This window comes from Gymnodraco acuticeps, unplaced genomic scaffold (genome assembly GCF_902827175.1).
Source record: "Gymnodraco acuticeps unplaced genomic scaffold, fGymAcu1.1, whole genome shotgun sequence".
In the NCBI taxonomy this organism is placed as follows: Eukaryota; Metazoa; Chordata; class Actinopteri; order Perciformes; family Bathydraconidae; genus Gymnodraco; species Gymnodraco acuticeps.
The window spans coordinates 2,269,070-2,282,724 of NW_022990693.1; the positions used below are offsets into that span (position 1 = coordinate 2,269,070).

Below are 13,655 nucleotides of genomic sequence, written 5' to 3' on the forward strand. Positions count from 1 at the left end.
CCGTGTTTTTTCTCGTTTTAATGCCATTGAACACGACTTTTGATCAGAATAACAGCTAAGGTGAGCATATCTCCGTGTTTTGCTACCTAAAGCTACTCGTGTGTTGTCTGTATTTGCTTCCCCTGTCACGAGTTCTGATCGCTCAGTGATGATCCTTATATTTCTATAATCTGTGGACTCTCAGGATGTTATCCAAGCTTGTTTGTGCAGATCCAATAAGTATATCGATCAGTGTAGCTAGAGTTATGTGCTAACAGCCTTAAGATTATTTCGCTCGTAGCTAATTCAGAGGCTCGGTGCTAGCTTTGTGGGTTTAAAAAAAAAAAAAAAATCAGTTAGCTGAGTTTCTTCCCGTTACATGGATATAAAACATTCATAGTTTATTGAATATTAAGATGCCCTCAGACGCTGTTTCCTGCAGATGACGCGTTTCCCCCCGGTATCGGGGGTGCTGTGCAGAAGAGGTTAAAGGTCACCTATTATGCAAAATCCACTTTTTTAATACATAAACATATGTCCCCTCTGTGTTAAGAGATTCTGAAAGTTTCAGGAAAAAAGATTCTCTCACTTTTTGTCCTGATCCATTTATATAAAAACCTGGCCACTTTATGATGTCATAACGATTTATTGGCCCCCACACACCTTATCACCTGAATCTCCTCCTAGAGCACCATTGTGTTCTTTTTAACCAAATATCTCTCGGAGGGGAGTGGCTCCTTATTTTCATCTAAAGTAACAGACAGAGAATCAGCACTTTTGAAACAGGGCTGAAACAGAGGGGATTATGGGATGATGCAATGATCTGTTTGGTGTTTGGAGCCAATCACTTCAGAGACATGTTTTGTATATATCTGAGACCTACGATATATTGATGAAAAACAGTATAATAGGGGCCCTTTAAGTATAAACCATACTCATCCCAGGTGGTGTGAACCCACAATCCCCACCCCCGGATCCATTCGAGTCACACTGGTTTTTTTCTTTGCATTTTATGAGCGAATTAAGTAGGTGGGCTATGTTGAAATAAAGAAAAACATGATGACTCATTCATTATCATACATTTGGCTTTCTTATCTTGGTGCCCTTTACCTGTCATCTCTCTGTCTGACTCAAACAGCCGCACATACGAGAAGCCTGCTACAGGCAGGAGTGCTGATGGGGAAATGTTTTTATGTCATGACATCTGTCAAGGAATTTCCCTCTGACAGCAGGTAACGCACGGCAGTCAGTGGTTACTTTTTCTGTGCAACTTTGGAGAGACACAGAGCTGTTGGTAAATAGAGTCAGCGTGCCGTGGGCTCGCATGCAAATCTGAACACAAATGGAGTTACTGTATGTTTGTTTGGACATTTGCATTCCTCTTTCCCTAAGAGGCAGATACATAATAATTACCCCACTATATTTAACAGGGAAACACATCACTGCAATATGGGAAAACCTTAATAAACCAGTTTGAAGTATATGAGTCTAGGGTTCCAGGCGATCAGTCTGTTTTGCTTCGGAAGGTTCCTAAAGAAGTGAAATGACCCAAAAGTACCTAAGTGGCAGCCATGCTGTTGTAAACTCTCTGGATAATAGGAATGGAGCTTCAATGCTTCTTTTGTGTTCTCCTTTAACTTAGGATTTACTGGACCATCCTTTACGAAAGGAAAGGAGAAAATGCTGTCCCACAATACCTTTAGACCGCAACATTTATTTCGACCGCAACATTTATTTCGACCGTTCACAGAAACAACCGACGTGACTGACACATCTGGAGCTTATCATTTTACATCTTATGCTGTAACTTGAAAAAGTGCTTTGTTTTGAACTTTCAACAATTAAGCCAAAGGCGAAATATAAATGTTACGCTAATTACTGTTAAATGATCAAATAAGGTTTCAAAGTGTCTACAGAGTTGGATGGTGGATAAGCATCTTTTATAAAACATTTTTGAATGATGATATGCACAGTAGTAAATGTGTAGGCCTAACAAGTAATGTAAATGTTCCATGACGTATTATATATTCAAACAATCATACTGATAGGGATTCATGTTTATTAAGTGGACAGGAGTGCGCACAACCATTTAGTTTCACATTGGTAATGAAGTCATATACAGCATTTTTCAATGTTGCCCTTGTTTGTAAAGCCTGCATGAAACAACTTGATAATGACGCAGGGGGCAAAGTATCTTGATTTTCTTTTATTAGTCAATGTACGGAAATAATTGATCTTCCAAAAGCTCTTTTTCTTTTCTCATACTGCCTGTGCTGCAGCACCTTTTTTCACCCTCTGTCGGAAACCAGAGCTTAGTCTGTTCTGATTGATCAACTCTAGAATTGTTACATAATGATGTCACTATTTTACGAAGTAAACAAAGGAGTCCAATGGAGGCATTTCAGGCAGGGGGGAGTGTGTGCGAGAGAAACTCTGATTGGAGGGAACACAGGGATTTTAGACTTTGCAGACACGCTACACAGAAGGGAAAGCCCGAAAAAGCATAATGGGCCTCTTTAAATCTCCCACTTGCTTAAGATGTTCTTATTTACCGCTGTCTCCTTCCCATATGTCTTTTACCCTATGACGTTTTGCTCTGATGTAAAGGAAAAGTGGTTAGAAAAACACAAAAGGCATTGATTTTTTGACAATCCAACTGCAACCCTGGTACATCATATCACTGAGTTTTGTTTCAGGAAGACCTTCCACAGCTCCTTTCCCCTACTGACTGCTCTTCACCAACTCTTTTCCTCTTCCTCCATCCTTGCCCTATTCAAGCCATTCAGGAAACAGTGTTTTTTTCTCTGGAAAGCCCACTCTCACTCCCTTTCCCATCCATGTCAAGACTCCTGGCTACAGATCCAGTTCCCCCTCCCCTCCCTCCCCTCCCTCCCCTCCCTCCCACCACTCTCTCACTCTCACACTGGCGGGGGGATATGCAAATTCCTCTCTTTCTTCCCTTAATTGATTAATTGAAGCCAGGGCCCTTTGAAGGCCTTGTTTGTGCACTGCTCTTTTTCTGCCTGTCCCCTCTCACAACCTGCATTCTTGTTCCCTCTGCATCGACTGCAAGGAGCCATTCATCCATGTGCTGACACAATAAAGACACTGTATCCACCATTGTAGTTAGTATTAGGAAAACTACAGCAAATGCATGAAGTATAAGTGTTGGGGAGTGCAGGGGGGGGACTCTGTCAAAGGCTAATACGGTCAAATCATACCTGTGCACACCAGCTGTACACACGCATCTAAATCAGTAATTCTGCTTCATTCTCAGTACTGGAAAAAGTACTAAGATCCTTTTTTTAAGTAAAAGTATAAATATTATTTTCTTAAAATATTCCATTACTAGTAGAAGTCCTGATATCAAAATGTTGAAAGTCAAAAGTATTAGCATCTAAATGTACTTAAAGTACAACAAGTACACATTTTTCACAATGGCCCATGCTATGGTGGCCAACCTGTGAAAACGCGCTGCAGCAGCCCAAAACAATTACATTAGGAGAAAAGCGTTGCGCTTTCAAAAACGATATATTATTATAAAAACGAAAATGTGCCGAAACAAATGCAGAGGAAGAAACATCTTCACCAACTTCACAACTTTCGAAAAAATGCACAACTTTACGAAACATGCAGAGTGTGTACTAAAAGCTCTGCATAAACAACACGCTGCACAAAATGGAAACCAGGGGATACTAAAAAGTGATGCACACATCTGGGAACGAGCACGTGTTGACATTTAGGAATTATAAAGTTGGCCAAAATGAAATGATTAGGTTACGTTAGCTATGTTAGCTAGCTTGCTTACAGCAGATCTGCAATAATATCGGAAGGAATCATTTGATCATAATGTTAAAACAAGCCAATAGATGTTTTAACATTTTAGGTAAACTTCCAACAACAATGACAGTTGGACAACTTTATAATCCCCGAACGTAAACAAGCGCTCTGGTCCCAGCTGTGTCATCCCTCTTGAGTGTACCCGCTTCTGTTGTGTTTTGAGCTTCTTATTTGCAGTGCTTTTGGTTAAACCTGCTCGGGTTTCATCAAGTTAGGAAAGAAGTTGCTTTATGTGTTTTGGCACATTTGTGTTTTTTAATTTGCATCATGTTTGAAACTGCAGTGTGTTTCTATTTCGTGTTTTGGGCTGTTGTTACGTGTTTGCCCCCATTGGCCACCGTACCTTTCACATCAATATAAAGTACACGCAGGATGAATCTTTGCACAGTTTCATGTTATTATGGTTATTATATGATCCTGTTCGTACACACGTAGAAGCATTTAAGTAGCTGTTGATGTGGTCCAACTGTATATATGTGAAATATTGATAAGTACTACAGTTCTACAAAATCAGCATATCATGTGTTTATATATGTACAAATAACTGTGTGTTAAATACATTTTGTGAAGTAAAAAGTAGAAGAATAAAGTTAAATGGAAATACAAACTACAATCTAAAACTAAATCTGACTGATGTTCAGGTGTTTTTTTTCATATATATAATTTGTCACCCAGATATCTCTGATATAATGACGTCACTTTTTTCTACACTGATCAGACAGTTCTCGTTATGTGCAGCTCGGGACCACAAGTTAACCTGACAACCGACATACAGTCACGCAACCAAAGCAGTAACACGCTGTCACTCATCTCAAAATAACCCAACCCCCCCCTCGCTAACAGCAGGTAGCATTACCATATGTATCATTATTGGGCTAGATGCATTTATTTATTTAGCAAACACCAGGATTCCATTACAACAAAAAGGTCTCTTTTGTATCGCATGGATGTTGCTACCACACAGAATGTGTCACTTAAAAGAATCAGAAATGCAGCAGCAAGAGGCTTTTTGGTTTGTTGCCATTATTGCATGGACACAAAATGAAATGAAAGCAATCTAAGCAATGCAATATGAAATGAGACATAACAACGTGTTTAGGATAGCTGCAGATAAAGAAACGCACATCTTCCCTTCTCCTGAAATGCACCTGCGGACGAATCTCTTTTGCAAGCCTGATCCATCCCTGACCATCTGTATCACATATGCCCAAACATCTGATGACTCCTCTATGGGAGGAGCAGACAGGTGGAGGGACACCATTCTGGGATGAGCGAGGACGAGAGAGAGGACGATGTGCCGTCAAATCAGCTCATACAAATACAAACCTTCTGAATTCTGCCTCCTTTCTTGAACTCAAGTCTCATGAAGGACATGTATTAATAACCAGCTCCTTATTTGGCTATTCTTTTTACCTTCACAGCGTTTAACTTGTAACCCTCAACAATTTGTACATTTTGTACTGGAACTCTACCTCACTGCATTTCATATGTATGGTTTATTTGGTAGTAGGTTAGTAATTGTATTTAATTTATTTTGTATATTTCATATAATGTATTCTATGAATACATTATATCTGTCTATTGTTATTATGTATATATTTACATTTGTTTTCCTTATTATTAATTCATGTTTTTTTACATTCTGCTGAAACAACACAATTTGGGATCAACTAAGTATATCTAATCATGTTTTCAAATGTCTTTTTACAGCTATAGCAACATGTAGCTTATTTAGCAGTCATTTCCTGATATGGTATTTAGATGCTTTTTTTGGTTTTGAACATCAATACAAAATTATCATTTAAAAGATGAAAAAGCTGTGTCTGCCTTCTGAATTATGTGACCCTCAGTTTAGTACACGTTGAATTCTGTTGACCTTTGAAAAAAGTGAAGTCAGTGTATTGGGAAATGCTACGAGAAGGTTAGCAATGTTAAAGCAGTACGATAAGCTCCCCACTGAAGGGGAAGCACAGCCACTCCATCAGTCCACCTTAAACCTGGCTACAACACACACACACACACACACACACACACACACACACACACACACACACACACACACACACACACACACACACACACACACACACACACACACACACACACACACACACACACACACACACACACACACACACACACACACACACACACACACACACACACACACACACTCTCACTCACTCACTCTCGTAACACTTTAGCTCCTTTCATTCCAGGCCATCTGATAAGTGCTGTGGTCACAACTACAGCAGTGAAAAAGCACCAGTGACAACAACGTCTGCTAAACGTGGACTTTCTCATCAGCATCTCAGATCTAATGCAAGAACATACACAAACCCTGAGTGGACCGACATGTAAATGGAGGTTAGAGCACCAACAGCACAACACATTTCCATGGAAAGGTGAGCAGGCGGCTCAGCAGGCACGCATCACTGTTGACTGTCAGAGCGCGCTTGTGTGCAGTACACACACACAATTGAAGGTGTTGATACTCCGCCGGTAAACAGGTCGAACACATTAGCTGGGACTGTGTGTGTGTTTCTTTTTCCACTGTCTCAAAAAGAGTGTCAGAAAACACAACTAAATGCCCTCATTCCACTTTGAATTGTCAAGAGCCCTTTTGCACAAACCACACTTTCACAACCTCACACATCTCCGCTGCACACACACTTGCTCCGAAACTGCTGCAGACTCTCAGTTTTGGTTCTCTCTCTTCTTTTCTAATTACCTCTTGGTCTTGTTCATCGCAGAGCTCTTCTCCTCAGCAGCACTCCTCCTCCTCTGGGAATCCACACGGGCATCTGAGCGCGTCCCCTACAGCTCCATGGATGACCCCGCTCCTCCTCCTCCTCCTCTTCCTCCTCTTCCTCCTCCTCCCTCCTCTGTGTCCTCTTATTATGTGTTCAGGATAGCAAGAGCAGGCACAGGACGAAGAGCTGCCCACCCACCAGTCATGGACTAGACCAAACTTCCCGCCTGCTGCTTCAAATCCACTCTGTGTGCCAGTCAGCCTCCCTCTCTGCTATCTGAAGGTATCTATCTACCACAAATCAGCAACAGAACACACTTCATGCTCTCATGCAAAGCGGAGAAAAGCGCTGTAACAAAGCTCCAAAGTAGAGAACAGTCATTCACTTGCTCTCTTCAACATAAACAAGTCAGCATCTTAAATGGAGGAACTGGCTCTGACAGATAGGGGAACTCACATCAGTTTCTGTGTGTGCAAGGGGGAGGGGAGAGGAGAGACTATGAGCACCGTGCAGTACCCATAGAGGAAGGAGGAGGGTTAGAGATAGTGATGAGCAATCATCGGTGTACTCCAGGAAGCGACATCTGCGGTTCTTTTTAGAGCATCAGAAAAAAGAAACAGGCCACACCTCAGTGCTACTTTTTGGTGCAGATTTGTGTGGCAAGGAATCAGTTCCTGAAAATAAATCATTAGATGTTTGTTGAATCATGACATGGGTGTAGGGTCTCCATGGCCCACCAAATCAAGTCTATCACCCTTATTTTCCCCTTCTCTCCTTTATTTAACTCCCTCTGTCATTTCTCAGGGTGGCAAGTGATTACACAGGGAGGTAGTGTTTGTGCTGGTGAATGTGGCCGTGCAGCTGGACAGGGAGCCTCAAAGACATCCTTGTTTGAACACACCAAGAGGAAGAGGGGACATTAATGTCCCCCGAGTCTGCAGAGGTGGCTTCTTTGCTGCAGGAGGAAGCGGACTGGCTGGCAGAGAGAGGGGGCGATATGGCATTGAAAAGCAGGGAAAGATGCACCGAGCAGGAATCCTGCAGTCCATGCACGCCGAGCTCAAAACACCAAAAAATGCATTGGGATTTGCATCAGAAAAGAGATCATTGGAGGACTTAATCAGGGAACAGAGGCGGCATAGAAGGAACAAAAAGTTCACAATTCTATTTCCGAGCAACATGTGGTAATCTTACTGTAAAGTTATGCAATAGTCCTGTAAAACAGGAAGAGTTGCAATCTACACAGCTGGTTAATATAAAGACACATGCTGATATAACACAAGGCTACCTCATTTTGACTATAATTCATCAATATAATTACATTTGAGCTTTTGATTTTCCAAAAGAAATCCGCCCATATGTTAGTTATTTTTGTGATTAAAGTTTGGGAATTAAGTGCATTTTGTTTCAAGGCTTTTATTTTGTTATTTGTTGTCAAAGCGGAAGTCTTAAACAAAAACGGAAGTTATTTTTAAATATGATATTGAAGCACATTGACTGTAACGAAAAGTAAAAAAGGAACGCTCAATAACTCTGTTCAGGTATGGCGAGATAGTAAAGCTTAGAGTTCAATAGTCCTTCTTCATATATTTGTAGAGATTGCAACGTATTTCGTGGTGTGACAAGTTCGTAAATGTTGTGTCGTTGTTAGCAAAGTCATGTAACTAGCGAGCCAAACACTAGCGTTACTTCAGGGTCTGTTGGATAAATCACTCACTTTCCTACTTTTGTTTTTAATTAAATGCCACGGAAGCAACAAATACACGAACCCATCAACCAAACGTAGCCTACCTTTGTTTGACTGTGATGCTTGCGTGACTTTATTTGGAGCTATTTATTTTTTAATTATTAATCATTTTGGGCAAGAATGAATTGTACATAGATTTAAGTTGAATGGTCAGTAAAATGTCGCCATCTTCCGGCGCTGCGTCGCAAATGCACTTTTTTGCGGATTCGTGAGTTGGCAAAAAACAGCCAGCAGCAGGTCATTTCTGTGTATATATATCCAGGACTCATTCTCCCAGAATTCATGTTAGTTCTGCTTCAGTGGCGTGTCACCTCCTCCGCCTCCTCTCCTCTCCTCCTCTCGGCTCTAACCGCCGGACAGAGTGGTTTCCCGGCGTCCCTGAACACCTCCCTCAGCCGGCTGCTGCAGGGACATGGGTGAGGAGCAGAGCCTGCTGGAGGATGCTCGATGGAGACTGAGCAGGTATGTGAGAGCTGAGGCACTGCACTCTGTCTGGAGGAGGGTTTCTGTGAGATGCTCTTTTTTTCTGCTCAGGCTTACACCTTTTCTGTGTGGTGCATCCTGCTGCCTGATAAAGAGGGGTGTGCCACTGATCCTGCTCTCCCCTCAGGGAGGCATCAGGCTGAGCTGGTACATTGTGAGATAATAGCCTTTTTGTCCTTTGTCAGCACATATTCTGCTACATTGTCTTATCATAATCTATTTGCAATTATGTGTCAAGGTATAGTAGATATTTTTAATGGATAACAATGCTTTATTTGTCATTTGCACAATAGCTACAGGGCAGTTAAGCCTATGAAAATGTTAAGTCTCTGTCTCGTCTAATAATGTAAACTACAGAATAACTAGCAAAAATCAACTTAAAATAGTCCAATTAACAAAAACATAACTGTGCAAGTGGGTTGGGAGAACAAAGATAAAGGTACACATGTAAAATAGTACTAAGGGGATTTATTTATGATTTATTTAATGTGAGTGTAAAGCTGGACTGTGTTTGGAAAACGGTGATTTCATGGATTCTTTCAAGAGTTTGACACTTGATGAATCTGAATGTAATGATAGTCACTATCTATCAATCAATCAATCAATCCAACCACAATCAATCCTAACAGAAGACCATTTTGAGATTTGTTTTCTTGATTAAATAAGAATAATCTTATCAGGCAACAATTTGTACATGATTTAGCCATTTTTCATTAATGTCCTAACTCAGGGATGGGCAACTTTGATGGTGGTGGGGGCCACATCATTGGGGGGCCGCAGATTCACTTGGAACACACACACACAAAAATGCCATGTGTTGTATGTAATTATTAACATATATACTAAGTCTGACATCTTCATTGACATTTTACAATCAAAGGGAACATCCCCCCAAAATGGAAACATCCTCTAATAAGCTCACTAAACAAATATCAGTTCACAGACATTTTATTTCATTTTTAAAGTGGCATGTTTGTATTGAACAGGTTATTTAACAGTGGAATACAACTATTTTAAACTATTGGAAAGCACGGAAAATGTGTGTGTATTGAGATGAACCATTAGATGACATACACATGAAGTCATGAACACTAACCCAGACATTAGTTGTCTAACTTGAACCTAAAACACTTGTAGCCAGTCTCTGCATTCCCCTTATTCCACAATAAGGGGAATGTCAACACAGACACCCTGTCAGCCCGCACTCTGCTGTTCCTCAGCACCACTCCCCCTCCCTCCCGCTGAAATTATGAATGAAAAGCGTAGTAATCATAGATAACACGGCAGGGTCCGTGACAGTTTGTTTTCATCTGATTTCAAATAAACAAAGTCTTGGTTTTAAGAATATTAAACTTGTTTCGCCAAATTCAGATGATACAAACAACTTTTAAGCTTGTAACGGCATAATTACAAGAGGCAACTTAACGTCACAGCAGGCATAACAACAGCCGGTGTTTCTTGTGAGGGTTTCCCCGGGAAACAAACACAATACACACAAATGCGTCACAGATTATTTTGCGGTATTTTAAATCATCTACGCAGCTCGCGACGTAACTAGGAGTCTAGTGGACGGTATCAGTACTACAGGTAAAAAAAAAAATAATAATTTTTTATTATTAATTACGTTGTTTATAAATTAATCTGAGGGCCGCAAAAAGAGGAGGTGGGGGCCGCCCGCGGGCCGCCATTTTCCCATCCCTGTCCTAACAGTTCCAACTTAAAGGTCAGAAGTCTGAGATGAAGGTGTGGTTCTCCTCCTGCGGGACTCTCTCCCTAAAGTGTTTATAGGGATTTCTATGAACAAAAACTCTGAATTCCCAAAAAAGTACTCAGAACTACATTTTTCCCATGTGGACCTATTCCTCTTCCACAATGAGATGACCAGACTTTGATTTCTAAGTATTATTTTTATCTTTAACTTTGGCTTGGATTGTTGTTGAAAATGTCACAGATAGTACAATATTTAAAGCAGAGATATTGCGCTCATTTCAGGGTTCATATGTAGTGTCTCTACTGAGACATGTCTCCATGCTTTAATGTTCAAAAAGCTCCTTATTTTTCTCAGACTGCCTGTGCTGCAGCACCTCTTTTCACCCTCTGTCTGAAACCAGAGCTGCTCTGATTGGTTAGCTGGCCGGCTCTGTTGTGATTGCTCAACCGCTTAGCGATGTCCTGCCCTTTAGCCTATCTCGTAAAATGTATTGGAGCGCTAGCCAATAGAAGTACGAGTTTTACATAGTGATGTCACTATGTTACTGAAGTAAACAAAGGAGTCAATGGAGGCATTTCAGCCAGGAAGGGGGAGTGTGTGGGAGAGAACTTTATTTTAGCCTTTGCAGACCATTTACATGCAGAAACCCCTATATAACACACTGCAGGAAAGAGAACACCCCAAAGAGCATAATAGGGCCTCTTTAGATCCAAGTTTCCAGTTATTCTTACACTTACATTTGTTCATGATGAGTTTATTTGATCATGAGATTTGGTGGCATTGGAGGCGGGGCCCTGTTCATTCTTATGAAAGTGGCTCAGTGCCAGAAATGGCCTGACAGAGGAGTTAAAACAATCCGGGATCATCTGGGGATCTGGCCCCAGAGGGTTTTATATTAGCCCCGCCTCCCATACATCACAACTGGTCTTCGAAAAATATCTCTGCGTCGGCTTTTAGCGCATTTTGCAATTGTTGTACCTCATGATCGAAATAAGGTCTATTCTTATGTTCGTACTGTGAGGTTGTTAGAGTAAAAGAAACACTGATTTACAGACGTCTCCTTTCCAATGTAAGGCAATGGGAACAAGTATTTTTGGCCAAATGACATCACAAACTTACACTGGAGATGTAGTACCTGTGTTTGAAAAAGTATGAACATTTCCCAGACTCACTTCCTGGGGGGTTTTCTGTCAGAGACCAGGATAACCTGACCATGACATTAACCTCATCAGCTGACTGTCAGGTCAGATGTGTGTGTCTGCCAAACAGCTCCCATTGATGTAATGTTAACGCACCAATGCTTCATTTTGTACAGTGCAGTTGACTTATTCACTTTGAAGAGTAGAGGTGTGTGTCTGCTCTAACTGCACACTCCCCAAAGACTAGACCTCACCCCCACTTTCCTTTTATAGCCTCAGACATGTAGAGGGAGCTGTGTGTGTGTGTGTGTGTGTGTGTGTGTGTGTGTGTGTTGGTGGGGGTCAGCCCTGTGTGAAGGAGTGGCCCACTTCTACAAACATGGCGGACCGGTGGGATGGGAGTCGTGTAAATGTGTAACAAGGTGCCTGCCCCCTCTTCCCCCCCTCCCTCACTCATCTGGTTGGGGGGGGGGGAGATGCAGGGCGAGAGGAGAGAAGAGCCTCCCGTCACTCTCTCTCACAACACCGTGAGAGCCACAGGACTCACGCTGTCCTCCAGCACACACACACACACACACACACACACACACACACAAGCACTGACAGCGTGAGAGAGAGAGGAGGGTACAGCAGGAAGAAAGCAAGGAGAGAACGTGGAGTGCGAGAGGGAGGGACGTAAAAAAAAAGGAAATAAAAAAAAGATCCTGAACAGAAGGATTTTCTCTTTTCTCCCGAGGAGCTGCCAATAACCCTCGGTGAAGGATGGCAGAAGGGGGAGAGGGAGAGGAGGAGATCCAGTTCCTGCGCACGGTGAGTCCCGCTCACTTTCCTGTTTGGGAAACACACTGCTCTGCACTGAGGAGAGGAGTTTAAAGACATGTTTCATTTGATTTGTACTCATGATTGAACCCTCGGTGTGAAACTGACACCTGATCTTCCAGCATCATTTCCTTCAGCCTCTTCACTTGTGCTTTCCTGGCATGGGATATTTCAGTCAAATGTGTAGTTGCAGTTCTCCGAGCCAAGCCTCTGTATATATAGTTGACTATTTTCGCAGTGCCCTGAATGTACCATGACCCGCTTATAAGTCCGTCTCTCTCTCATTGATCACTATCATCTCATGCGAGCGCTGGAATCTTAACGTATCATATTATGATCTTTACAGCACTGATCCCCTAAGCACCTTATTATTATGTCAGAGTATTCTGGGCTCAAGCGTAGGTGTGTGTGCGTGCGTGTGTGTGTGCGCGCGCGTGTGTGTGCGCGCGTGCACGCCCGTGTGTGTGTGTGAGCCCAGATAGATAGATAGACAGGGGCCGGTGCATCTGTTAGCATCGTTAGCTATTTTTATCTGAGGAAAGTAGAGCTGCGGAGCGGGGTGAGGAGGCAGCAACAAGCTGCAGGGGACAGCTGCTCTCTGTGGGGCAGCCAGCACACACTCAGTGGAGAGGGGTCCACTTCACTGGGGCTAACTCAGTGGGACCCCCCCCCCCCCCCCCCCCCACCCCTTAAAAAGTGACCTAAACGAGCTGAATTGCTGACATGTGTTTCCTCAAACTAGAGGTAGATACTGTGAGCTATGAACAGGCGATGTGAGGAAAATTCTATGGATATTGATATTCTGGCAATATTGTAAGGTTGACTATCGATGCTTCCACAAAATATTTACACAATTATTTTATAAAAACTATATATCTATTGACTTTTTGCTTCATTTTCAGAAACCCCGTAATGCCATAATACATTCTTCTACATAGAAAAACAGCTCAGATTTTCAGGCATTTTCGATATTTGTTTGATATTCCAAAGTACCTTACTTTAACTGATGGGCCCTTATCACTAGTCCACTGTAGTAACTTGTTTTGCCTCTCAGTAAAGAGGTTTTAAATAATCATCAGTAATGTGCATGTAAAGATGAAGTTGGTAAATCAACTTAATCAAATGATAAAGCAGTCTGGAAATTCAGAACATTGCATCACTTTATTCTTATGCAGCTTAAACAT

At 41.9% G+C, this 13,655-nt stretch overlaps 2 protein-coding genes across 3 annotated transcripts in view; one reads left to right on the top strand and one right to left on the bottom strand.

Moving 5' to 3' along the window:
- The window catches only part of rasgrp4 (RAS guanyl releasing protein 4), a 31,615-nt gene extending 24,593 nt beyond the window's left edge, over positions 1 to 7,022 (bottom strand). The window contains exon 1 of one of the 2 annotated variants that reach the window (XM_034230598.1): positions 6,551 to 7,022. In XM_034230598.1, the coding sequence (XP_034086489.1) occupies positions 6,551 to 6,567 (17 nt within the window). In that variant the 5' untranslated portion in view covers positions 6,568 to 7,022. The remainder of the gene's footprint in view (positions 1 to 6,550) is intronic. The other variant, XM_034230599.1, reaches the window with a different exon arrangement.
- A 5,110-nt stretch (positions 7,023 to 12,132) lies between these two features.
- Positions 12,133 to 13,655, top strand: part of ryr1b (ryanodine receptor 1b (skeletal)) — a 145,672-nt gene continuing 144,149 nt past the window's right edge. Inside the window, 1 exon segment of the mRNA XM_034230545.1 lies at positions 12,133 to 12,462. Within this exon segment, the coding sequence (XP_034086436.1) occupies positions 12,415 to 12,462 (48 nt within the window). The 5' untranslated portion in view covers positions 12,133 to 12,414.